This window comes from Arachis hypogaea, chromosome 2 (genome assembly GCF_003086295.3).
Source record: "Arachis hypogaea cultivar Tifrunner chromosome 2, arahy.Tifrunner.gnm2.J5K5, whole genome shotgun sequence".
NCBI lineage: Eukaryota > Viridiplantae > Streptophyta > Magnoliopsida > Fabales > Fabaceae > Arachis > Arachis hypogaea.
The window spans coordinates 66,240,155-66,266,983 of NC_092037.1; the positions used below are offsets into that span (position 1 = coordinate 66,240,155).

The following is a 26,829-nucleotide window of genomic DNA, read 5'->3' on the forward strand; positions in this document are numbered from 1 at the left end:
GGACGTCCATTGAGGCCTTCCTCAATGGCGCTCACTGCCTTTTTCTCCTCTCCAAGTTTGGCCATGTTGATGGCCTTACACTCTCCTTTTGGATTCTCTTCTGTATTGCTTGGAAGAGTACTAGGAGGGAGTTCAGTAACTTTCTTACTCGGCTGACCCACTTGTGCCTCCAAGTTTCTAATGGAGGACCTTGTTTCAGTCATAAAACTTTGAGTGGTTTTGATTAGATCAGAGACCATGGTTGCTAAGTCAGAGTGGCTCTGCTTAGAATTCTCTGTCTGTTGCTGAGAAGATGATGGAAAAGGCTTGCCACTACTAAACCTGTTTCTTCCACCATTATTGTTGTTGAAACCTTGTTGAGGTCTCTGTTGATCCTTCCATGAGAGATTTGGATGATTTCTCCATAAAGAATTATAGGGTTTTCCATAGGGTTCTCCCATGTAATTCACCTCTTCCATTAAAGGGTTCTCAGGATCATAAGCTTCTTCTTCAGATGAAGCATCCTTAGTACTGCCTGGTGCAGCTTGCATTCCAGACAGACTTTGAGAAGTTATATTGACTTGCTGAGTCAATATTTTATTTTGAGCCAGTATGGCATTCAGAGTATCAATCTCAAGGACTCCTTTCTTCTGATTCGTCCCATTGTTCACAGGATTCCTTTCAGAAGTGTACATGAATTGGTTATTTGCAACCATTTCAATGAGTTCTTGAGCTTCTGCAAGCGTCTTCTTCAGATGAAGAGATCCTCCAGTAGAGCTGTCCAATGACATCTTGGACAGTTCAGACAGACCATCATAGAAGATACCTATGATGCTCCATTCAGAAAGCATGTCAGAAGGACACTTTCTGATCAATTATTTGTATCTTTCCCAAGCTTCATAGAAGGATTCACCTTCCTTCTGTCTGAAGGTTTGGACTTTCACTCCAAGCTTACTCAATTTTTGAGGTGGAAAGAACTTTGCCAAGAAGGCATTGACTAGCTTTTCCCAAGAGTTCAGGCTTTCTTTAGGTTGTGAGTCCAACTATATCCTAGCTCTGTCTCTTACAGCAAAAGGGAATAGCATGAGTCTGTAGACCTCAGGGTTGACCCCATTGGTATTGACAGTGTCATAGATTTGCAAGAATTCAGCTAAAAACTGATGAGGATCTTCCAATGGAAGTCCATGGAACTTGCAATTCTGGTGCATTAGAGAAACTAATTGAGGCTTAAGCTCAAAGTTGTTTGCTCCAATGGCAGGGATTGAGATGCTTCTTCCATAGAAGTCGGGAGTAGGTGCAGTAAAGTCACCCAGCACCTTCCTTGTATTGTTGGCATTGTTGTTGTTTTCGACTGCCATGTCTTCTTCTTTGAAGAATTCTGTTAGGTCCTCTACAGAGAGTTGTGCTTTAGCTTCTCTTAGCTTTCGCTTCAAGGTCCTTTCAGGTTCAGGGTCAGCCTCAACAAGAATGCTTTTGTCTTTGCTCCTGCTCATATGAAAGAGAAGAGAACAAGAAAATATGGAATCCTCTATGTCACAGTATAGAGATTCCTTGAGGTGTCAGAGGAAAAGAAGAATAGAAGGAGAAGGTAGAAGAATTCGAACTTATCAAGAGAGATGGAGTTCGAATTGTTGATGGTGGAGGAGTGTTAGTCCATAAATAGAAGGATGTGAGAAGAGGGGAAGAAATTTTCGAAAATTAAAGTGAATTAATTAAAAGAAATTTTGAAAAAATGGTAATTGATTTTCGAAAACTAAGATTGAGAAAGAAATAAAGTGATTTTGAAAAAGATTTTGAAATTGGAAATCAAAGAGATATGATTGAAAACTATTTTGAAAAAGATGTGATTAAAAAGATATGATTGAAAAGTTATGGTTTTAGAGAGATATGATTGAAAAGATATGATTGAAAAACAATTTAAAAAGATTTGATTTTTAAAATTAATGACTTGGCTAACAAGAAAAGATATGATTCAAACATTAAACCTTTCTCAATAAAAAAGGCAACATACTTGAAATGTTAAATCAAATCATTAATTGTTAGCAAGTATTTTTGAAAAATGGAAAGAAATTGATTTTGAAAATATATGATTGAAAAGATATGATTTAAAAAAGATTTGATTTTGAAAAATTATGAAAACTTGAAAAAAAATTGAATTAAAAACAAAATCTTCCCTCTTGTGCCATCTTGGCATTAAACGCGCAGAATGGTATCCATTCTGGCGTTTAACGCCCAAAATGCTACCCTTTTGGGCATTAAACGCCCAGCCAGGCACCCTGGCTAGCGTTTAAACGCCAGTTTTCCTTCATCATTGGGCATTTTGAACGCCCAGCTTTTTCTGTGTAATTTCTCTGCTGTATGTTCTGAATCTTCAATTCTCTGTATTATTGACTTGAAAAGACACAAATTAAAATTTTTTTTGGATTTTTAATAATGAGGAATAATCAAAATGAAACTAAGATCAAATAAACAATGCATGCAAGACACCAAACTTAGAAGTTTGTATACTACTGACACTAACAAGTTGAGAATGCATATGAGAAACAACAAAACACTCAAGACAAGAGAATTTAAAGATCAGAGCAATGAAGTCATCAAGAACAACTTGAAGATCAATGAAGACACATGAATGAATTCAAAGAATGCATGCAATTGACACCAAACTTAAAATGAAACACTAGACTCAATAAGAAACATAAAATATTTTTGGTTTTTTTATGATTTTGTAATTTTTTTTATTTTTCAAAAATTATTATGGAGAAGAAAATAAAGAGATTCAAAATTTTTTATAAGAATTCCAGGAATCATGCAATGTTAGTCTAAAGCTTCAGTCTAAAGAAATTAGACATGGCTAGCCAAGCTTCAGCAGGACATTACATTCAAGAGCTAAATTGATGAAAATCAATCAGCTTTGGTGATGATGAAAACATCACCTTGAAACTCTAGAATTCATTCTTAAAAATTCTGAAAAAAATACCTAATCTAAGCAACAAGATGAACCATCAATTGTCCAAACTCAAACAATCCCCGGCAACGGTGCCAAAAACTTGGTGCACGAAATTGTGATCATCAATAGCGCCATCAACATGGTACGCTCAAATGCAATCTCAACTCTTTGTCACAACTTAGCACAACTAACCAGCAAGTGCACTGGGTCGTCCAAGTAATAAACCTTACGCGAGTAAGGGTCGATCCCACGGAGATTGTTGGTATGAAGCAAGCTATGGTCATCTTGTAAATCTCAGTCAGACAGATTCAAATGGTTATAGATGATTTATGAATAAAGCATAAAATAAAGATAGAGATACTTATGTAATTCATTGGTGAGAATTTCAGATAAGCGTATGGAGATGCTTTGTCCCTTCCATCTCTCTGCTTTCCTACTGTCTTCATCCAATCCTTCTTACTCCTTTCCATGGCAAGCTGTATGTTGGGCATCACCATTGTCAGTGGCTACAGTCCCATCCTCTCAGTGAAAATGTTCAACGCGCTCTGTCACAGCACGGCTAATCATCTGTCGGTTCTCAATCAGGTTGGAATAGAATCCAGTGATTCTTTTGCGTCTGTCACTAACGCCCAGCCTTCAGGAGTTTGAAGCTCGTCACAGTCATTCAATCTTTGAATCCTACTCAGAATACCACAGACAAGGTTTAGACCTTCCGGATTCTCTTGAATGCCGCCATCAATTCTAGCTTATACCACGAAGATTTTGATTAAGGAATCCAAGAGATAAACATTCAAGCCTTGTTTGCTTGTAGAACGGAAGTGGTTGTCAGGCATGCGTTCATAAGTGAGAATGATGATGAGCGTCACATAATCATCACATTCATCAAGTTCTTGGGTGCAAATGAATATCTTAGAACAAGAATAAGCTGAATTGAATAGAAGAACAATAGTAATTGCATTAATACTCGAGGTACAGCAGAGCTCCACACCTTAATCTATGGTGTGTAGAAAATACCTGAAATCACAAAAAAACACACAAACTCATAGTAAAGTCCAGAAAAGTGAATTTTAAATAAAAACTAATAAAAATATAATAAAAACTAACTGAAACATGCTAAAAACATAAAAAAAATAATGCCAAAAAGCGTATAAATTATCCGCTCATCAGGTTGTCACAAAAAACATCAGTTGGGGACGACTGCGGTGCACCAAAGTCTTCAAGAAGCCAACAAATCGAGACAACCTCACTAGTGGTGTCAGCGAGAGCATGGTATTCAGCTTTCGTGCTTGATCGAGCAATGAACGTTTGCTTCTTAGCTCGGTAGAAAATGAGAGAGTTGCCTAGAAACAAACAATAACCAGTAGTAGAATGACGATTAGTGGGATCACCAGCCCAGTCAGCATCTGAGTACGCATGAAGGGATAAAGATGAATGGGCAAAAAATAAAGGCTATGAAATAGGGTGTCTTTGACGTAGTGAAGAAGCGAAGAACTGCCACATAGTGAGTAATACCAGAAGCTGACAAGAACTGGCTAAGAACATGAACTAGATAGGCAATGTCTGGTCGGGTGACAGTTAAGTAGACTAGTCCTCCGACTAACTGTCGATAAAGAGTAGGATTATCCAAAATAGTGTCATCCATAGGAGTAAAACGAACATTAGACTCAAGAGGCATAGATTTAGTGCGACTATCTGTAATATCGGCTCGAGCAAGAAGATCCGAATCATACTTAACTTGAGAAAGATAGATACCATCATCTGTGGATATGACCTTAAGAGCAATAAAATAACTGAGAGAACTAAGATCTTTCATCTTAAAAATATGGTGAAGATGGGATTTGAGATCAAAGATACCATCAACATCATCGCTAGTAATGATCATATCATCAACATATAAAAGTAGAAGAATAACTCCACGTTCACTTTTACGAATAAAGAGAGCATTCTCATGAGGGCTGCAAGTGAAATTGAGATTGCATATAGTGGTGATGAACTTGTCAAACCATTCACGAGGAGTTTGCTTAAGATCATAAAGTGCCTTACGAAAGAGACAAACTTTGCTAGAAGGACAAGAATAACCCGGATGAGGTTTCATATAGACCTTCTTTTTCAAATCTCCATTAAGAAATGCATTCTTCATGTCCATCTGACTGATAGACAATTTTTTTACCGCAGAAATGGCAAGAAGAGCTCGAACAGATGTGAGACGAGCAACATGAACAAAAGTCTCTTCATAGTCAATACCATACTCTTATATACAACCTTGAGCAGTCAATCGTGGCTTATAACGATCAATAAAACCACCAGAGTGAGTTTTGATCTTGTAAACCCATCTACTTCTCATAACTTCCTAATTAGAATGATGATCAACCAAATTCCAAGTGTGTGCTTTTTCAAGTTCCTATATTTCTTCCTACATTGCTTGTTGCCAATTTGGATTTGTGGAGACTTCTCTGAATGACTTACATGTTGATAAAGAATAGTAGAAAAAAATGATAATCAAGAAGTTGAGGAGGTAGATTTCTTACCCTAGAAGAACGAGTGGAAGGAGGAGGCATGACGGTAGGAGCAAGATCGTCGTCCGGTCTGGAATCATTAGAAGATGGATAAGGCAGAAGAACAGGAGGCTGTAGAGGGTGACTTGAGATAGAACCTGTAGAATCATCACTAGAAAAAATATCAACATTAGGGTTAGCGAAAAAAGGTGACTAAGTACGATGAATGGACTCAAAGGAGGAAAACCGAGAAAACATGTGATGCTCCCAGAAGACAACATGACGAGATATACGAATATGTTTAGAGAGAGGATCCCAACAATGATAACCCTGTGTTAAGTGTCATAACCAAGGAAACAACACATACGAGCCCGAGGTTCAAGTTTACTATATTCATGAGGCTGAAGAAGAAGAAAACAGTACAACTAAAAAATCGAAGAGAACTGTAATCTGAAGAGGTATGATAAAGACGCTCAAAAAGAGTAACGTTACCAAGATCAGAAGAAGGAAGTTTACTAATAACACAGCAGTAAGAACAGCTTCACCCCAAGTACACTCAGGACACGAAGAAGAAGGAAGCATTGCATGAACAGAGTCAAGAATTTGATAGTGTTTGCATTCAGCTCGTCCATTTTGTTGAGACGTACTAGGACAAGAAAATTCAAACAAAGTACCCTGTTCTGCAAGAAAGGTTAAAAGTTTGGAATCATGGTATTCCATATCATTATTGCGTCAAAAAACCTTAATGACATTGGAAAATCAAGTTTTAATCATAGTGGCAAAGTTAATATAAATCTGAGGTAACTCATGGCAATTAGTCATCAAATAAACCCAAATAAAGCATGAATAATCATCAATGAAAATGATAAATTATCGAGCTCCTCCTAGAGAAGTAGTGGGAGGGCCCTAAACATCAGAGTGAATAAGATCAAAAGGAGAGCAAGTGAGAGAGAAATTATTGTGAAAAGATAAAGCATGTTGTTTGGCAGTTTGACAAGAAATGCAATCAAAAGACTCATTAGGAACCTGAACCAAAATACCCTAAGACACAAGAGGACACAATTTTTCTAAGGAGCTGTGGGCAAGACGTTAATGCCATAAGTGAAGGGTAGATAAAGAAGAAGCAGCATAGAGATTTGACACATGAGGAATATGAAGATTCTTGAGTTCAAACAACCTTCCGACCTTACGTCTAGTCCCGATGATTTATCCCGTCCGACGATCCTATACACGACAACCAAAAATGGAAAAAGTGACATCAAAACCCAGGTCAATAAGTTGACCAACAGAAATAAGATTAAAGTTCAATTTGGGAATATAATAAGTATCAGAAAGATTAAGAGTCGACTGGGAGATAGATCCCTTGTGTATTACGTACAAGAGGGAACCATTACCAGTATTGATAGAAGGTGCATTGTAGTGGTAAACAGAGACAAGAAAAGATTACGCAATGGAGACATGTGATTAAAGCAAACCGAGTCAAAATACTATTTAGAATTACCTAGAGGAGTCAAAAAAGCAGCAGGAGTATTACCAGAAAGGGAGAGAAGATGCTTAAGAAGAAACGCAATATCAGAGAGAGAGATAAAAGACGGGTTGAGAGGAGCAGAGGTGGTAAATTCAGTAGCAGTAAAAACAGCAGAAGCAGACACATTCTTGGAGAAGTTGGGATGAGAATGATGCTCGAGGTGACTAGGACGTGGTGGGCAAGTAAGACAGGCAGTAATAAAATGTCCCGAAAGCTTGCAGTAATGGCATAATACTTGTGGACAATTATAACTAATGTGACCTTTTTGTTGACATTTGTGACATTCAACAGAAGGACAGTCTGAGAAGAAGTGCCCAGAATTGTTACAATTTCGACATAATTTATCCTTTCTGTCTGTGGTAGCGAAAATATATGACTTATCCATAATAGTAGAGACAAAGATCAAAGAGAGGAGAAGAAAACTGTAAGTTTGGGGCAGAGAACGAGAAAATGGAGAGTAGAATAAAAAAGAACACACCAAAAAACCTTAGGGAGGGTCCCATTGTCTGCCATGTAAGCGCAACATCAGATGCCACGTCAACAGGGAAGGCGCATGGGACCACGTGATTGGAGGAGGAGAACGCGTCAGTGTTGACGACGCGAGGAGTGGCACGTGGGTCGCGAAGCGCGTCAGGTCGGGTAGTGTGGGTCAAGCGCGGATCCGTGGAGCGTCTGGCTGACACTTGGCGTGACACTGAGCCGTCAGTCTGGGACGCTGATCTAACGGCACTGGAGGTATTTGAAAGGAGGAGAACTTCAAACGGACAGGGAACATCGGGCGGCGTGTCCGGTGGCGATTCTGGTGGCGTTGAAAACTTCACGACGAGACGAAGGCAGTGGTAGTGGTGATGACGAACCAAGACGTCGGGAAAAGATCGAAAAATAAGGACCAAGTACTGTTGGAGGGGACAAAACACAAGAGTTAGAAACTAATTGTTATTGGGAAAAAAAAACCTATTCATTGATACCATGTTAAAAGCAAGAGACAAAACTGGAGAAAGGATTTGTGTATTATTTAGTATGTAAGAAAGTACAATATACCAGAAGTATATATAGGTACTAGAAAAATCAGAATAATAAAATACAATCTTATAATTAATATATAGTTATGCTATATAAATATAAATGATACTAATTAATTTAATATTGATTCTAATTTATTTTCTAAAAAAATATTAATTTAAAATTATTAATATTTTTTAACTTTATATTTATTTAATACTATAGAAACTTAAATTTTATAGTTTTTCACAACAAAAATTTAGTTTTCTTAAGCATCACCCGCAGCAAAATTTAATTTTCCTAAATAAAAAATACATAGTTATGGACAATATTTCCTATTTATAAATAAAACATATGTTTAAATTAAACAGCAATAAGTTAAATATATTTTAGGACCATTCAATGCAAGTACTCATTGCTCAAGGACATAGCAAACTGCACTCTATAAATAAATCTCTTTGAAGCACAAGCCATTATAGCCCTCAAAAATCATTAACAAGATAATGGATAATTTTCAAGAATACATAGCAATCTTCTCAATTTGGCTAGCAGCTACAATATTATTCCAAGCCATACTCACCAAAACTCGATCATCGAAGCTTCACCTTCCACCTAGTCCATTGGCCTTACCAATCATTGGACACTTCCATTTACTACAACCTTCTCTTCACAGAGCTGTTCATAAGATTTCAAACCGTTATGGACCCTTGATTCAGCTCTATCTCGGCTCTAACCCCACGGTCTTCGTCAGCTCGGCTGAAATAGCCAAAGAGATCTTGAAAACACATGAAGTCTGTTTCGCTAACAGACCTGCAAATATCGCAATTAGTTCCCTAACTTATGACAAATCCGATTTAGCGTTCGCGCCTTACGGAACCTTCTGGAAGTTCATGAAGAAGCTCTGCATGTCAGAGCTTCTTAATGGACGGATGCTTGAACTCCTCTCCCCGATTAGGGAAGAGGAGATCAAGAGATTGTTGGAGACGCTTCGAAAGAAAGGCGAAGCGAGCGAGGCAGTGAACGTGGTGGATGAGCTCTTAAAGCTAACAAATAGCATAGTGATGAGAATGGCTATAAGCAAAAGCTGCTTTGACATTCACAATGATGATGCTGATAAGGTGATAGAAATGGTGAAAGAATCTGCCTTGTTGAGTGCAAAGATTAACTTGCAAGATCACTTTTGGTTTTGTAAAGGGTTTGATTTTCAAGGCTTCGGGAAGAAAGTGAAGGAGGTTCGTGAAAAGTTTGATATCATGTTAGAGGGTATCATTCAAGAACATGAAGAGGATAGAAGATGTCAAAAGTCAACGGGAAATACTGATGGTGCCAAGGATGTACTTGATGCTCTTCTAACTATTTCAGAAGATCAAAGCTCAGAGGTTAAAATAACCAGAGACAATATTAAAGGCTTCTTGATGGTAATAATATAATCTTCTCTCAAACACTATTTAAATCTTTTCTCACATTAATTTCTCGATCTTGTACATATAAATTTTGAGAAAATCTATGCTTGACTTAAAAATAATGTTTGACTTAAAAGGCATTATTATATTAAATTTTAATTTCGATTCTGATGTTGAAACAATGAAACGTTTTATTTAATATTTTATTTTGTTATATTTTAATTTTTTTATTAAAATTAATTTTTTAAATATTCTTTTATTATTATTATTATTTGTTTTTTTTATTATTTTATCACTATCACTCCCAAATCACTATAACCATCGTCATGATGGCCACTAATTACAGTCTTTACGGTTATTTAAAAAGAAATCATAACAAAAAAATGATACATTTGAAAAAAAAATTAATTTTAACTAGTGAACTAAATAAAAAAAGTAAAATATTTGGAATAAAAGTAAAATATTTTAAATGTTGAGAACAAAATTAAGATTTAATCTAAACGTTAAAGACTAAAAAATAAAAATCACTACAAAAAATGAGTAATATTTTTTGTTAGGAATTGTGTAAAAAATGTATAAAAATATTAATATAATTAATTATCAACAAAAGGCTTTTTTTTTTTTTTTTACAAGCAGCGATTATAAAACAATATTCTGCATTTTTAATAGGAATTTTTTGTGACAGTAAAAAAAACTAATTATAAATAAATTCAAACTTTCATTATATATATATATATATATAGGTTTTGGGTGGTCCAATAATAAGAGAGTAAACATGACTAAAAGGTTAAAATAGGCTATTCAATAGATGATACATGATGAAAAATTTGCTGATCATACATTTAAGGAGAATGTTGAGTGTAGTAAGTGCGATAGATTACCGATGAAAAAAGAAAAAAATGCAATGTAAATACCAAAAATATCTCTTGTTATTATTTATTTAAAGAATAATAAAAAATCTAAGTAAAAAAAAACAGAAATTATGATAATAAAAGGGAGAGATGGTTCAAAAAAAAGAAAAGAGATATATATGATGATGAATTTACTTTTTTTAAATATATTATATTTGTCAAATATATTAATTAATTAAATATTTTCATTCATTTAAGAATAATTTTATCTATCAATAATAAATTTAAATATTTTTAAGATTTATCTTTTACATTATTATATTATAATTATTTAAAAATAAAAAGATTAGAATATAATATACCTTCATTGCTTTTTGTTATCAATTATTTTAATTTTTTTATTTTTGTTTTGTTTTATAATTTCGTCCACTTTCAATTTTTTTTAACATAGATGTAGTTATTGATCTTAAAAAATTATTTTAAAAACAAAGATATTAATATTTTAAATGTGTAATATATACTCAATTTATTTAAGCAAATTAATAAATTAATGGATCAGTAGATCAACCCAATTTATTTTTTTAAGACATTTTATTGTTCTTTAAACAAGAAGTTACAGAGATTTTTGTGTCTCTTTTACTCATGATACATAAAATTTTGGTTTGCTATTCTTAAGTAATTAATTTTCAGTTTTTGTTAGATCACTACAAAGTCTCACAAAAAAAATAAAATATTATATTTTTCTTTTTGCTCTGACAGAAAACTTCTTTTATTTACAATTTTTTACATTTTCTTAAATATATAATAATAAATTTACTTACCACATGTCATTCCTTAATTTACCAGTCAACTTTTAATCAAACTTAGCCATTACTTATTGAGTCGCCAAAGTCATCATCACACACACACACTATATATATATATATATATATATATATATATATATATATATATATATATATATATATATATATATATATATATATATATATATATATATTCGTAAAACCTTCTATTATACCATCAACCAAACATTTGGAAATAAAAATACGTAAGAGATTTATCAATAAATTCTGTATATAATCTTATACATACATTAAACTGAAAATCATGTATGAACAATTTTACCTTATTTATATACCATATCTAATCCGAAGAAACCTAATTTAGATGCTTAAGATTTTTTGTGTTCATTAATAAAGGGGTAAATGTGAGTAACAACTTTTAAATTCGTTATAATTTGTAAGAAAAAGATAGTTAAAAATAAATATTCTTTTTGAATAATAAGTCAATTAATTTTAAAAAAATTCTATTACATCAGATAATTTTATCATGCATTCATAAATAATGTTATGATTATTCTTCCAATATTTTTTAATAAAACCTGCATTTTTCCTTTATCAGGATATGTTTGGAGGTGGAACTGATACAACTGCAGCAACAATAGAATGGGCACTTGCAGAACTGATTAACCATCCAACTGCCATGGAAAAAGCAAGAAATGAAATTGATTTATTGGTAACAAGTAGTGGAAAACCCAGAATAGTGATAGAATCTGACATACCAAATCTTCCTTATATCCAAGCCATAGTTAATGAAGCACTAAGGCTTCACCCTCCATCACCATTCATAATGAGAGAGTCATCTGAGAATTGCACCATTAATGGATTTCACATTCCAGCAAGAACTAAAATCCTCATAAATGTGTGGGCTATTGGAAGAGATCCAAAGAACTGGGATAACCCTCTCGAGTTCAAGCCTGAAAGGTTTCTTGGAACGAAGGGTCAAACTTTTGAAGTTAGAGGTCAACATTTTCAATTCTTGCCTTTTGGAAGCGGTAGAAGAGGGTGTCCTGGAACATCTTTAGCACTCAATGTTGCTCATACAAGCCTTGCTGCTATGATTCAATGCTTTAAATGGAAGGTTGTTGGGGAGAATATTGTTAATGGTGTTATTGATATGGAAGAAGGACCTTCATTTATTCTCTCAAGAGCTCAACCACTTATTTGTATCCCAAAATCAAGGCTTGTACCTTTTCCATCCATCTCATGATCATGGTATATTGCTATCATCTTAGTAGCCACACACATATATAAGGAATAATAGTTTACCAATTATCTTGTTATGTTGGATTCAATTGTCATAGTTACTTTGTTCTTGATTTTAAGGACGTAGTCTATATATATGTATGTATCGTACTTGAATGTACTCTTGACGTAAATACTGATCAGTGAATAAATATAAAAATGTGAGTGTCCATCAAGGTTTAGAATAACGACCAAAGAAAAATACTATATGACTATCAGAATTGATTGTTTTTGAACATTAGATAGCCATCAATGTTTAAAAGTATAGAATAAAATACTAGAAAAAGATTAGGTAAGTGTGGCATAATATCTGATGTAGAAGTTAATTGTGTCTTGTGTGGGATCACTCAGGAGACAACTCATAATCTATTTTTTAGCTGTGAACATGCATGGAGACTATGGAGTTCGATTCTTAGATCATGAAATGTTGCATGGCTGTAGGAGGGAGATCTTAGAGGTTGTTTTGACATGTGGATGAAAAAAGGCGTGCGAAAAAATGTTAAAGAGTAGGAGTGGATGACAATTGTTTTTGTAGTTGTTTGGTGCTTTTGGAAACATAAAAATGTGACCCTACTGTTCCATAAGAAAAAACTGAATCCTATTATTTTGTCCATTTTTAACAAATCGATGGTGGTTCGATATCTAGTGGTTTGGGAGTGAAACCTACTTCTCTTTGCAGGTACCAGTTTTTTAAAAGTGTATCAAAGTGTCTTCCATTAGATGGCATTTGAGATAAAAGATAAAATAAAATTTGGAAATCGATAAAAGAAACGAATGAATAAAATTTTCGAAAAAAAATGTACTAAAAACGGAAAAGTTTGCATTGAAACTTAAAAAAAAGCAATAAAATGCCTTTGACTGAGTCAAGGGGCTTTGACATGAAAATTAAAAGTGCAGAAATGTAAATTGGACATTGACAGTAAAGAACACTTAAAAGATAAACTTGCTTGAAAGATAAAGTTTAAAGAAAATAAATTGAAAGAAGAAAATGTGGAAGGAACCCTACAGAAAAGTGACTCAATCGCAGACTCAGGAATTCTCCGGGGATGTGAGTGTGCTTGAGTGATTTTCTGAGTTAAAGTTCCAACCTTTATTCCCTAAACTTTCTACTATTTATAATCTACATTTGGTAACTGACAATTAACTACCATTAATTACAAAATCACAGCCTTGAATGCATATCCCTTGGTAACTGTTCCCGCCTCTTTGTCTATAAACGTTACCCATAATTTCCTTGCGTGATAAAAGCCTTTAACTTCTCCACTACCATAACTGCTTGATCCACTTATTCGAATAACTTATTCGATTACCTTACTCGAGTACCTTGTTCGATTTAATAAGGGCCTTGAGATCGAATTCGCGTCGAGTACCTCCGTCTAATGTTTGCACATGTATCTTTTCGAAAATTGCTTATGTCTTTGACCTCTTTACTACTTCGAACCATTTGCCTTCGTCGAAAAATATTTTTCCGATCAACAAATTGTCCCATTGGATTAATGTGTTTGTCTTCGATAGCACTATTGGAAGATGAAACACTTAATCCAAATTCAAACTTCAATTTTTAAATCAGTAATAATTACCATTTAACTTCCCATTAATACTGATCCACTCGACACGTTTCTCGAGGCTTGCGCTTTCTCTTTCTTCCACTTTGCCTTCTTTGCGAAGTTACCTCTTTTCGTATTCTTTCTGTAATAACGGCTACAGTAATCCTTTTAAATTCAACATTTTCACCTTTATTCAACTTTTCTCGAACCCTTTCTCTCTAAATTTCTCTTGTCTCAAGCTCTCTCGCGTTACCTTCAACCTTTCAAAAACTTTCTTTTTTTTTTGTTTTGCCATGGCCACTTCTTCCTCTCATGTTGCTGCTCAAGACAAAGGTAAAGGTCCTGCAGTAACACTACCAGCTCCACCATCCCTTCGTATACTGAATCAAGTCAATGATGAAGTCATTGACGATCCTCAACTTCAAGTAAATGATACTAGGATCTTGACCCCTTTCACAGTGGGTACAGATACTCATTGTTTCTTCGGACCGGTTGAATCCCTAGAGAGGGCGAACAAGAAACTTCCTTTCTTCCCTAGTATTGAGGGGGAATATTTGTTGATTAACCAGTCCCTCAATATTTCTTTCTTCATTAATCAAAAACCTTTAAGGAATAATCCAAAGATTAATCCTCAAGGATTCAACTTCACGACCTGGTATCAGCACCTTACACCCATAAAAAATGCTGACTGGGGGGCTTAGGGATATAGGAACTACTAAGGCTCTCCCATTTCTCACCTGCAATGCTCCCTTGGATGATTGGGGCTGTGACTTATTTTTGGAATAGGACAACCAACAACTTTTACCTTCCTTGTGGAATGATCGGTATGTCTCTTTTAGATGTAGCCACTATCACAGGGCTTCCGATAAGTCCGCCAGATTGTATTCCTGACTTGCAACCTGAGTGGCAATACAATGTTACCTTAACCAATTCTTATAGTGATTTCATTGCTCATAACATGGGTGAAGAAGACACTGATGTTACAGATAATGAGCACGTAGTCTTCTTGTTTTATTGGCTGAATGTGATCATTTTCTGTTCTCGAAGTATTCAGATGTCAAAGCTCTTTCTTCCCTTGGCTGCTCTGCTTCACGAAGGGAAAGCACTTAATTTTGCCAAACTCCTTCTAGGGCATATTTTCGAGGAGCTTGGTCAATTCATCCATTGTCTCCGCGACAATATTATAATCAGTACAGGGGCCCTCTCTGGCTTCTCCAATTATGGCTTAATGCCATTTTTGAAAAATTTATGATAAAACCTGGAAGCGGCGGTACTGATAAACAACATATTGAAGGTTTTTGATTGGCTGATTACAAGTCCAATTTTCCTAACACACAATCAGATGAAGACCGATTTTGGGCTATTTTTTTCCTCTTTCATTCTTGTAAAGGCTTTGACAATGACAACCTCAATTTTGCTCCTTTTATGCGTCGAAATTGTGGTCCTGCATAGCTTGACCGTGTACTCTTGCCCAACAACAACGAGGAAAATGAGCTTGCAAACTGGAATTGGGCAAACATGTTAGCTGTCCAAGTAATTCCTACAGGGCTGCCCCAACACAAAAAGAAAAGATTCAAAGTAACCCTGTATGCTCCTCATTTATCAGCCAGGCAACTAGGATTTTCTTAAGCAATCCCAACGCCACTGCCTCGAAATGGTGACCCATTCTGCCACATTACTTTAACTTCTCAAGAAGAGTTCAACACTTGCCTCTTAAAGACTCAGCAACGCAAGGAATGTTTCAATTTCCTGGTCTATGACCGCAGCTCCTACATTACCAAATCATGCTTTGAATGGTGGGCTGCTTACTACTCAAGGTATACCTGTACCTTAGAGGAAATTCACCAATCTGTTATTCGAACAGCCCCTACTGCGAAAAGTTTCCCAGAAAGAACCCACAAAAGAAAGGCTGACACTGCTCGACAGCCACCACACAAAAGTCGAAGAACTTCCATCAGGACCTTTAGAAGGGTAACCATTTCTATTTATCTTTATGTCCTTTAACTTGAAATATTCTAAAATTTACATTTACTTAATTACTCTTAATTTTGAGCTTTTATCAGTTATGGCTGCAACCATCAAGTGAAAGCTCTGAGAGGAGTGAATAAACCGTTAAGGATACCCTTGCGGCTTCCTCTCAATCAGAGGATACAGCCGATTCAGATCCTGGTCCTAAACTAATTCGGAGACCAAGACTTATCCTGGTAACACTATCATTTCTTTATGTGTTTCTTTTAAATTAAAATAAGTCTTAACTTATAATTGTGTACCTTCTATATCAGCCTACCACTGCTGCTTACTCAATCACATCTCCTGTGGCACCTGATCAACCACTTCTGCAACAACACCTTGACCTAGAACATTCCACATCTCATGATTCAATTCAAGTTACGAGGTCAGTTAAACCACTACAGGTTATTTTTTCTCCTCCCCATGGGACACAGATAGTCAATTTGACGAAAGACCCATCATAGCATTCTCCAACACAAACTTAAATCCTTGGTCCAGTCTCACCAAACAATCAGGCTGCACTTTTTGCTGAAAACCAAGTGGCCCCAAATTCTGACTCTGTTTCTCGAATTGCTGAGACTACCAATTCAGATTCGTCTCGATCCAGAGTCTTAGAAACTCCCCAAGGATTCTCCAGTTCTCCTCAACAGGCTGGATTTCAAACTCCCCCTAGACCAGTATCTGGAAATTTGAGCGCTTCTACCACACCTCCAAGTGCTACTTTAGCCAACTTGATCTCTGTCTTAAACCAAGCTATCTAGGAGGACGAGGGGCCTGTACCAGTGCCAACACTTCCAAGACATTCTACATTGAGACCTTCATTCGAGTTGAGTGTTGATATTCGAGAACAACTTCGTTCTCTTCTTAAACTCCTGGGTCATCCACCTGTTGCCTGGATCAGTGATGCACTTCTCAACTAGCTTCTATCTGATCTTCTAAATTCTGCCTTTGAACTCCTGTCTTCTACCCCACATTCTCCCATAGTCCAACAATGCAAACAACTTGCCAATGACAGCGTAGCTTACCAAAGCAAGCTTCAAGAGATCGAAAACAAAGAAGTTAAGATCAAAACCGAAGTGGAGAGTTGCACTACAACCCTTCAACCAATCAAAGCTTTCCGTGAAAGATTCGATTTAAGAATCTCTCACACTATTTCTGTTCAAGCTTTTTATGACAAGGAAGAGGTAAGACTTAAAACAAAATTAGCCTAAATCAGTGAAAAGCTTGCCAAAATACGCCAAAGACGAGCTGACATAGCCAAACCTCTGACTACTGCTCAGCAGGAACAACAAAATCTCATCCAAGAGATTGTTTTGATTGAGACTAAGCGAGAAGAATACGAGAAACAACTTGAAATAATCCAATTTGACAAGTTTAAGTAGGTTGAGGCACTTATAGCTTTGGACAACAAAAGGGCAAAGCTGCGTTCAGACTTGGCAAAACTTTTGGCATCTTGAATTTCTTTACTTCAGGCTTTAATTTTTGTAATGGTTTTCTTTTCTGGACTTATGCCTGTTTGACTTTAATTTAACCAACAGTAATACTGTTTCAAGTACTTTCCATTAATCGAATCAATTATCTTTCCTGACTCGATATCCTTGATTTGATATGCATTTCCAGAATATGAATCTATTACTTGAAAAGGGCCTTCCTAAGTATGGGACCATTTGTTAAGAAATTTTGATTTCTTTTCTATTGGCAAAATAACTTTCAAAACCAACTCGCCTATATTAAAATACTTCAACCTTATTCGACGATTATAACTTCGAGAAATACTTTCTTTTTGTCAAACCATATTTTCAAGTGCCAATATTCGCTCTGAATGTAATTCATTCAATTCATCAAACATTGCATTCCAGTAATCAATAGCTGGCAAATCATTCTGCTTTGATATTCTCAAAGTATTCAAATTAATTTCTAATGGTAGCACTGCATCGTGGCCATAAACCAATATATAGGGCGAAGTATTTGTTGACCCTTGGTGAATTTCGATAAGCCTATAATACATGGCTTAAAGTCTCATTCCACGTTCGAGATTTGTTCCTGATATGCTTTTTTTTTTTTATCAAATTTATCAAGATTTTATTTACTGCCTCTACTTGCCTATTAGCCTGCGCATAATAAGGGGTTGAGGTAATCATATTGATACTCATCGAGGCTGCAAAATTTTTGATTCGCTGACCAGTAAATATAGTTCCTTGATCAGTACTTAATGTTTGAAGAATTCCGAATCGATGGATAATAGAAGCCTATTATTTCACTTTGACCAACTTCTATTAGAGGAATTGCTTTAACTCACTTTGTGAAATAATCAATTGCTACCAAGATAAACTTGTGTTGTTTCGATGAAGGAGGGTGAATCAGCCCAATCAAATCTAGAGCCCAACCTCTAAATGGCCATGATTTGATTATCAAATGTAACTCGGATGCCAGAATCTACTGTATCGAACCATGTTTCTGGCATTCCTGACATGCTTTTGCATAATCGATGCAATCTTTTATCATAGATGGCCAATACACATGGTTGCTTAACACCTATTTCATCTTTTTTCTAGCTTGATGGGCACCACATATCCCATTATGGACTTCACCTAAAACAATGTTTTGATCATCTTGGCCTAAACATCTCGACAAACTCCTATCGATCCCCTTCTTATAGAACTCATCAGCCATCAAGAAAAAACTTATTGCTTGCAATTTTATCTTTCTATCGACTGGAATACTGGGATCCTTTAAATACTGAGCAATAGGATTTCTCTAGTCAGAATCTTTCCATTCATCTATGCACAAAACTTCTCTTTTACTCGCAGACACTAATATTTGACAAATACAAGACAATTTTGAAGTATTTCTGGACCGATTCTATATTTCCAAGCAATCTGGGCTAATTCATTAGCAATTTTATTATGGATCCTGGAGATGTGAACCAAAGAAACTTTTCGAAAGGAAGTTAACAATTCCCAAGCAGTAGTTAAATATGTTTGCAAATTATTGCATTTAAACTCATTTGATAACTGCTTTAAAACTAACTGAGAATCCCCAAATATTTAAACTTCCAAAGCCCCTTTACTAATTAATATCTCAAGACCCAAAATCAAAGCTTCGCACTCTGCCACATTATTCGATCAGGGATATTTTAATTCAAACAAGAATTCTGATGGAATCCCTTCTGGTGAGAAAATAAGAATTCCAACTCACGCGCCATCTTTATGCTTCGATCCATCAAAATATAACTTCTAATAATCGACCTCAATATCGATTACATTTGCCCCCTAGTCATTTAGATTATTCGAATTATCCACAAGAAGATCTGCAATGACCTGACCTTTTACAGCCTTGGCTGGGACATATTGTAAATCAAATTCTGTCAAGGCTAGCATCCATTTTCCTAAACACCCCCGTAACGTTGGAAAACTTAACATATATTTGATGAGATCAGTTTGTGCTATAACCTTCACCAATTTAGCCACCATATAACATTTAAGTTTCATACAGGCATAATATAAAGATAAACATAATTTCTCTATCGGGGAATACCTTATTTCGATATTAGTTAGAACTCGACTAAGGTAATAAACAGCCCGCTCATGCCCATTCTCATCATCTTGGGCTAACATACAATTAGCGTTAAATCTTCCCTCTTGTGCCATCCTGGCGTTAAACGCCCAGAATGGTATACATTCTGGCGTTTAACGCCAAAAATGCTACCATTTTGGGCGTTAAACGCCCAGCCAGGTACCCTGGATGGCGTTTAAACGCCAGTTTTCCTTCTTTACTGGGCGTTTTGAACACCCAGCTTTTTCTGTGTAATTTCTCTGCTGAATGTTCTGAATCTTCAATTCTCTGTATTATTGACTTGAAAAGACACAAATTAAAATTTTTTTTGGATTTTTAATGATGAGGAAAAATCAAAATGCAACTAAAATCAAATAAACAATGCATGCAAGACACCAAACTTAGAAGTTTGTATACTACTGACACTAACAAATTGAGAATGCATATGAGAAACAACAAAACACACAAAATAAGAGAATTTAAAGATCAGAGCAAGTAAATCATCAAGAACAACTTGAAGATCAATGAAGACACATAATAAATGCAAGAAGAAGAGAAACATGCAATTGACACCAAACTTAAAATGAGACACTAGACTCAAACAAGAAATATTTTTGGTTTTTTATGATTTTGTAATTTTTTTGGATTTTTCAAAAATTATGTGGAAAAAGAAAATAAAGAGATTCAAAATTTTTAATAAGAATTCCAGGAATCATGCAATGTTAGTCTAAAGCTTCAGTCTAAAGGAATTAGACTTGGCTAGCCAAGCTTCAGCAGGACATTGCATTCAAGAGCTAAATTGATGAAGATCAATCAGCTTTGGTGATGATAAAAACATCACCTTGAAATACTAGAATTCATTCTTAAAAATTCTGAAAAATACCTAATCTAAGCAACAAGATGAACCGTCAGTTGTCCAAACTCAAACAATCCCCGGCAACGGCGCCAAAAACTTGGTGCACGAAATTGTGATCATCAATGGCGCCATCAACATGGTACGCTCAATTGCAATCTCAACTCTTTATCACAACTTTGCACAACTAACCAGCAAGTGTACTGGGTCGTCCAAGTAATAAACCTTACGCGAGTAAGGGTCGATCCCACGGAGATTGTTGGTATGAAGCAAGCTATGGTCATTTTGTAAATCTCAGTCAGACAGATTCAAATGGTTATGAATAAATTATGAATAAAGCATAAAATAAAGATAGAGATACTTACGTAATTCATTGGTGAGAATTTCAGATAAGCGTATGGAGATGCTTTGTCCCTTCCGTCTCTCTGCTTTCCTACTGTCTTCATCCAACCCTTCTTACTCCTTTCCATGGCAAGCTGTATGTAGGGTTTCACCATTGTCAGTGGCTACCTCCCATCCTCTTAGTGAAAATGTTCAACGCGCTCTGTCACAGCACGGCTATTCAGCTGTCGGTTCACAATCATGTCGGAATAGAATCCAGTGATTCTTTTGCGTCTGTCACTAACGCCCACTAATCGCGAGTTTGAAGCTCGTCACAGTCATTCAATCCTTGAATCCTACTCAGAATACCACATACAAGGTTTAGACCTTCTGGATTCTCTTGAATGCCGCCATCAATTCTAGCTTATACCACGAAGATTCCGATTAAGGGATCCAAGAGATATCCACTCAATCTAAGGTAGAACGGAGGTGGTTGTCAGGCACACGTTCATAAGTGAGAATGATGATGAGTGTCACGGATCATCACATTCATCAAGTTGAGGAACAAGTGATATCTTAGAACAAGAATAAGCCGAATTGAATAGAAGAACAATAGTAATTGCATTAATACTCGAGGTACAGCAGAGCTCCACACCTTAATCTATGGTGTGTAGAAACTCCACCGTTGAAAATACATAAGAACAAGGTCTAGGCATGGCCGAGAGGCCAGCCCCCAAAACATGATCAAAAGATTCAAAGATCTAAAAATGATAATACAATAGCAAAAGGTCCTACTTATAGAGAACTAGTAGCTTAGGGTTTACAAAGATGAGTAAATGACATAAAAATCCACTTTCGGGCCCACTTGGTGTGTGCTTGGGCTGAGCATTGAAGCATTTTCGTGTAGAGACTTCTCTTGGAGTTAAACGTCAGCTTTTGTGCCAGTTTGGGCGTTTAACTCCCATTCTTGTGCCAGTTCCGGCGTTTAACGCCGGGCAGTTTTGAGCTGATTTAGAACGTCGGTTTGGGCCATCAAATCTTGAGCAAAGTATGAACTATTATACATTGCTGGAAAGCCCAGGATGTCTACTTTCCAACGCATTTGAGAGCGCACCAACTGGGTTTTTGTAACTCCAGAAAATCTACTTTGAGTGCAGGGAGGTCAGAATTTAACAGCATCTGCAGTCCTTTTCAACCTCTGAATCAGATTTTTGCTCAGGTCCCTCAATTTCAGCCAGAAAATACCTGAAATCACAGAAAAACACACAAACTCATAGTAAAGTCCAGAAAAGTGAATTTTAACTAAAGACTAATAAAAATATAATAAAAACTAAATAAAACATACTAAAAACATACTAAAAACAATGCCAAAAAGCGTATAAATTATCCGCTCATCACAACACCAAACTTAAATTGTTGCTTGTCCCCAAGCAACTGAAAATCAAATAAGACAAAAAGAAGAGAATATGCAATGAACTCCAAAAACATCTATGAAGATCATTATTAATTAGATGAGTGGGGCTTTAGCTTTTTGCCTCTGAACAGTTTTGGCATCTCACTTTATCCTTTGAAATTCAGAATGATTGGCTTCTCTAGGAACTCAGAATCCAGATAGTGTTATGGATTCTCCTAGTTAAGTATGATGATTCTTGAACATAGCTTCTTTATGAGTCTTGGCCGTGGCCCAAAGCACTCTGTCTTCCAGTATTACCACCGGATACATACATGCCACAGACACATAACTGGGTGAACTTTTTCAGATTGTGACTCAGCTTTGCTAGAGACCCCAAGTAGAGGTGTCCAGGGTTCTTAAGCACACTCTTTTTGCCTTGGATCACAACTTTATTATTTTTTTTCTTTTTCTTTTCCCCCTTTTTTTTCGTTTTTTTTAATTCAATGCTTTTTCTTGCTTCAAGAATCATTTTTATGATTTTTCAGATCCTCAGTAACATGTCTCCTTTTTCATCATTCTTTCAAGAGCCAACATTCATGAACAACAAATTCAAAAGACATATGCACTGTTTAAGCATACATTCAGAAGTCAAAGTATTGCCACCACATCAAAATAATTAATCTGTTATAAAATTCAGAATTCATGCAATCCTTATCCTTTTCAATTAAGAACATTTTTCATTTAAGAAAGGTGATGGATTCATAGGACATTCATAACTTTAAGGCATAGACACTAAGACACTAATGATCATAAGACACAAACATAGATAAACATAAGCATGAAAATTCGAAAAACAGGAAAATAAAGAACAAGGAGATTAAAGAACGAGTCCACCTTAGTGATGGCGGCTTGTTCTTCCTCTTGAAGATCTTATGGAGTGCTTGAGCTCCTCAATATCTCTTCCTTGCCTTTGTTGCTCCTCTCTCATGATTCTTTGATCTTCTATAATTTCATGGAGGAGGATGGAATGTTCTTGGTGCTCCACCCTTAGTTGTCCCATGTTGGAACTCAATTCTCCTAGGGAGGTGTTGATTTACTCCCAATAGTTTTGTGGAGGAAAGTGCATCCCTTGAGGCATCTCAGCGATTTCATGATGAGTGGGATCTCTTGTTTGCTCCATCCTTTTCTTAGTGATGGGCTTGTCCTCATCAATGAGGATGTCTCCCTCTATGTCAATTCCAACTGAATAACAGAGCTGACAAATGAGATGAGGGAAAGCTAACCTTGCCAAGGTAGAGGACTTGTCCGCCACCTTATAAAGTTCTTGGGATATAACCTCATGAACTTCTACTTCCTCTCCAATTATGATGCTATGAATCATGATAGCCTGGTCTATAGTAACTTCGGACCAGTTGCTAGTGGGAATGATTGAGCGTTGGATAAACTCCAACCATCCTCTAGCCACGGGCTTGAGGTCATACCTTCTCAGTTGAACTGGCTTCCCTCTTGAATCTCTCTTCCATTGAGCGCCCTCTTCACAAATGTCTATGAGAACTTGGTCCAACCTTTGATCAAAGTTGACCCTTCTAGTGTAAGGGTGTTCATCTCCTTGCATCATGGGCAAGTTGAATGCCAATCTTACATTTTTCAGACTAAAATCCAAGCATTTCCCCCGAACCATTGTAAGCCAATTCTTTGGTTCCGGGTTCACACTTTGATCATCGTTCTTGGTGATCCATGCATTGGCATAGAACTCTTGAACCATTAAGATTCCGACTTGTTGAATGGGGTTGGTAAGAACTTCCCAACCTCTTCTTCAGATCTCATGTCGGATCTCCGGATATTCACTCTTTTTGAGTTTGAAAGGGACCTCGGGGATCACATTCTTCATGGCCACAACTTCATAGAAGTGGTCTTGATGCACCCTTGAGATGAATCTCTCCATCTCCCATGACTCAGAGGTGGAAGCTTTTGCCTTCCCTTTCCACTTTCTAGAGGTTTCTCCGGCCTTAGATGCCATAAATGGTTATGGAAAAACAAAAAGCAATGCTTTTACCACACCAAACTTAGAAGGTTTGCTCGTCCTCAAGCAAAAGAAGAAAGAAGAGAGTAGAAGAAGAAGAAATAGAGGAGATGGAGGAGGCTTTGTGGTTCGGCCAAGGGGAGAAGTAGTGTTTAGGTTGTGTGAAAATGAAGGAGTGAAGATGGGTTTATATAGGAGTGGAGAGGGGGTGTATGGTTCAGCCATAATTGGTGGGTTTGGGAGGGAAAGTGGTTTGAATTTGAATGGTGAGGTAGGTGGGGTTTTATGAAGGATGGATGTGAGTGGTGAAGAGAATAGTGGGATTTGATAGGTGAGGGGTTTTTGGGGAGAGAGAATGGTGGGGTAGGTGGGGATCCTGTGGGGTCCACAGATCCTGAGGTGTCAAGGAAAATTCATCCCTGCACCAAATGGCGAGCAAAAATTCTCTTTATGCCAATTCTGGCATTAAACGCCGGGCTGGTGCCCATTTCTGGTGTTTAACACCAGCTTCTTGCCCTTTCCTGGCATTTAACACCAGTCTGGTGCCCTTTTCTGGCGTTAAACGCCCAGAATGGTGCCAGACTGGGCGTTAAATGCCCATTTGCTGCCCTTACTGGCGTTTAAACGCCAGTAGGTTTTCGTCCAGGGTGTGCTATTTTTCTTTCTATTTTTCATTCTGTTTTTGCTTTTTCAATTAATTTTGTGACTTCCCATGATCATCAACCTACAGAAAACATAAAATAATAAAAGAAAAATAGATAAATATAACATTGGGTTGCCTCCCAACAAGCGCTTCTTTAATGTCAATAGCTTGACATTAGGATCTCATGGAGCCTCACAGATACTCAGAGCAATGTTGGAACCTCCCAACACCAAACTTAGAGTTTGAATGTGGGGATTCAACACCAAACTTAGAGTTTGGTTGTGGCCTCCCAACACCAAACTTAGAGTTTGACTGTGGGGGCTCTGGTTGATTCTGTTTTGTGAGAAGCTCTTCATGCTTCCTCTCCATGGTTACAGAGGGATATCCTTGAGCCTTAAACACAAGGGATTCTTCATTCACCTGAATAACCAATTCTCCTCTGTCAACATCAATCACAGCCTTTGCTGTGGCTAGGAAGGGTCTGCCAAGGATGATGGATTCATCTATGCACTTCCCAGTCTCTAGGACTATGAAATCAGCAGGGATGTAATGGTCTTCAATCTTTACCAGAACATCCTTTACAAGTCCATAAGCTTGTTTTCTTGAATTGTCTGCCATCTCTAGTGAGATTCTTGCAGCTTGCACCTCAAAGATCCCTAGCTTCTCCATTACAAGAGAGGCATGAGGTTTATGCTTGACCCTAGGTCACACAGAGCCTTCTTGAAGGTCATGGTGCCTATTGTACAAGGTATTGAGAACTTTCCAGGGTCTTGTCTCTTTTGAGGTAATTTCTGCCTAGACAAGTCATCTAGCTCTTTAGTGAGCAAAGGGGGTTCATCCTCCCAAGTTTCATTACCAAATAACTTGTCATTTAACTTCATGATTGCTCCATGGTATTTAGCAACTTGCTCTTCAGTGACATCTTCATCCTCTTTAGAGGAAGAATACTCATCAGAGCTCATGAATGGCAGAAGTAAATCCAATGGAATCTCTATGGTCTCAATGTGAGCCTCAGATTCCCATGGTTCCTCATTAGGGAACTCATTGGTGGCCAGTGGACGTCCATTGAGGTCTTCCTCAGTGGCGATCACTACCTCTTCCGCCTCTCCAAATTTGGCCATGTTTATGGCCTTACACTCTCCTTTTGGATTCTCTTCTGTATTGCTTGGAAGAGTACTAGGAGGGAGTTCAGTAACTTTCTTACTCAGCTGACCCACTTGTGCCTCCAAGTTTCTAATGGAGGACCTTATTTCAGTCATGAAACTTTGAGTGGTTTTGATTAGATCAGAGACCATAGTTGCTAAGTTAGAGTGGCTCTGCTTAGAATTCTCTGTCTGTTGTTGAGAAGATGATGGAAAAGGCTTGCCATTGCTAAACCTGTTTCTTCCACCATTATTGTTGTTGAAACCTTATTGAGGTCTCTGTTGATCCTTCCATGAGAGATTTGGATGATTTCTCCATGAAGGATTATAGGTGTTTCCATAGGGTTCTCCCATGTAATTCACCTCTTCCATTGAAGGGTTCTCAGGATCATAAGCTTCTTCTTCAAATGAAGCTTCCTTAGTACTGCCTGGTGCAGCTTGCATTCCAGACAAAATTTGAGAAATCATATTGACTTGCTGAGTCAATATTTTGTTCTGAGCCAATATGGCATTCAGAGTATCAATCTCAAGAACTCCTTTCTTCTGATTCGTCCTATTGTTCACAGGATTCCTTTCAGAAGTGTAGATGAATTGGTTATTTGCAACCATTTCAATCAGTTCTTGAGCTTCTGCAAGCGTCTTTTTCAGATGAAGAGATCCTATGATGCTCCACTCAGAAAGCATGTCAGAAGGACACTTTCTGATCAATTGTTTGTATCTTTCCCAAGCTTCATAGAGGGATTCACCTTCCTTTTGTCTGAAGGTTTGGACTTCCACTCTAAGCTTACTCAATTTTTGAGGTGGAAAGAACTTTGCCAAGAAGGCATTGACTAGCTTTTCCCAAGAGTTCAGGATTTCTTTAGGTTGTGAGTCCAACCATATCCTAGCTCTGTCTCTTATAGCAAAATGGAATAGCATAAGTCTGTAGACCTCAGGGTCAACCCCATTAGTCTTGACAATGTCACAGATTTGCAAGAATTCAGCTAAAAACTGATGAGGATCTTCCAATGGAAGTCCATGGAACTTGCAATTCTGTTGCATTAGAGAAAC

The 26,829-nt window shown here is 36.8% G+C and overlaps 1 protein-coding gene and 2 non-coding genes across 3 annotated transcripts; all 3 read left to right on the top strand.

Moving 5' to 3' along the window:
- The first annotated feature begins 824 nt into the window (after positions 1–824).
- On the top strand, positions 825–932 carry LOC112766181 (small nucleolar RNA R71). Its single transcript, XR_003184179.1, has one exon. It is a non-coding gene; the product is annotated as a small nucleolar RNA R71 (small nucleolar RNA).
- A 7,509-nt stretch (positions 933–8,441) lies between these two features.
- On the top strand, positions 8,442–12,452 carry LOC112726402 (3,9-dihydroxypterocarpan 6A-monooxygenase-like). The gene is made up of 2 exons (XM_025775779.3): positions 8,442–9,369; positions 11,610–12,452. The coding sequence occupies exons 1-2, from the start codon at positions 8,455–8,457 to the stop codon at positions 12,255–12,257; spliced, it is 1,563 nt and encodes a 520-aa protein (XP_025631564.1). The 5' UTR covers positions 8,442–8,454; the 3' UTR covers positions 12,258–12,452.
- Positions 12,453–26,457: 14,005 nt separating this feature from the next.
- Positions 26,458–26,565, top strand: LOC112764416 (small nucleolar RNA R71). The gene has a single exon (XR_003183160.1). It is a non-coding gene; the product is annotated as a small nucleolar RNA R71 (small nucleolar RNA).
- Positions 26,566–26,829: the final 264 nt, after the last annotated feature.

What these genes read in the sequence shown, in the direction of transcription:
- LOC112726402 (XM_025775779.3), top strand. Translation starts at nt 8,455, where the DNA reads ATGGATAATTTTCAAGAATACATAGCAATCTTCTCAATTTGGCTAGCA. An exon ending in ATATTAAAGGCTTCTTGATG is followed by an intron (nt 9,370 to 11,609) that starts GTAATAATATAA and finishes TTCCTTTATCAG; the next exon opens with GATATGTTTGGAGGTGGAAC.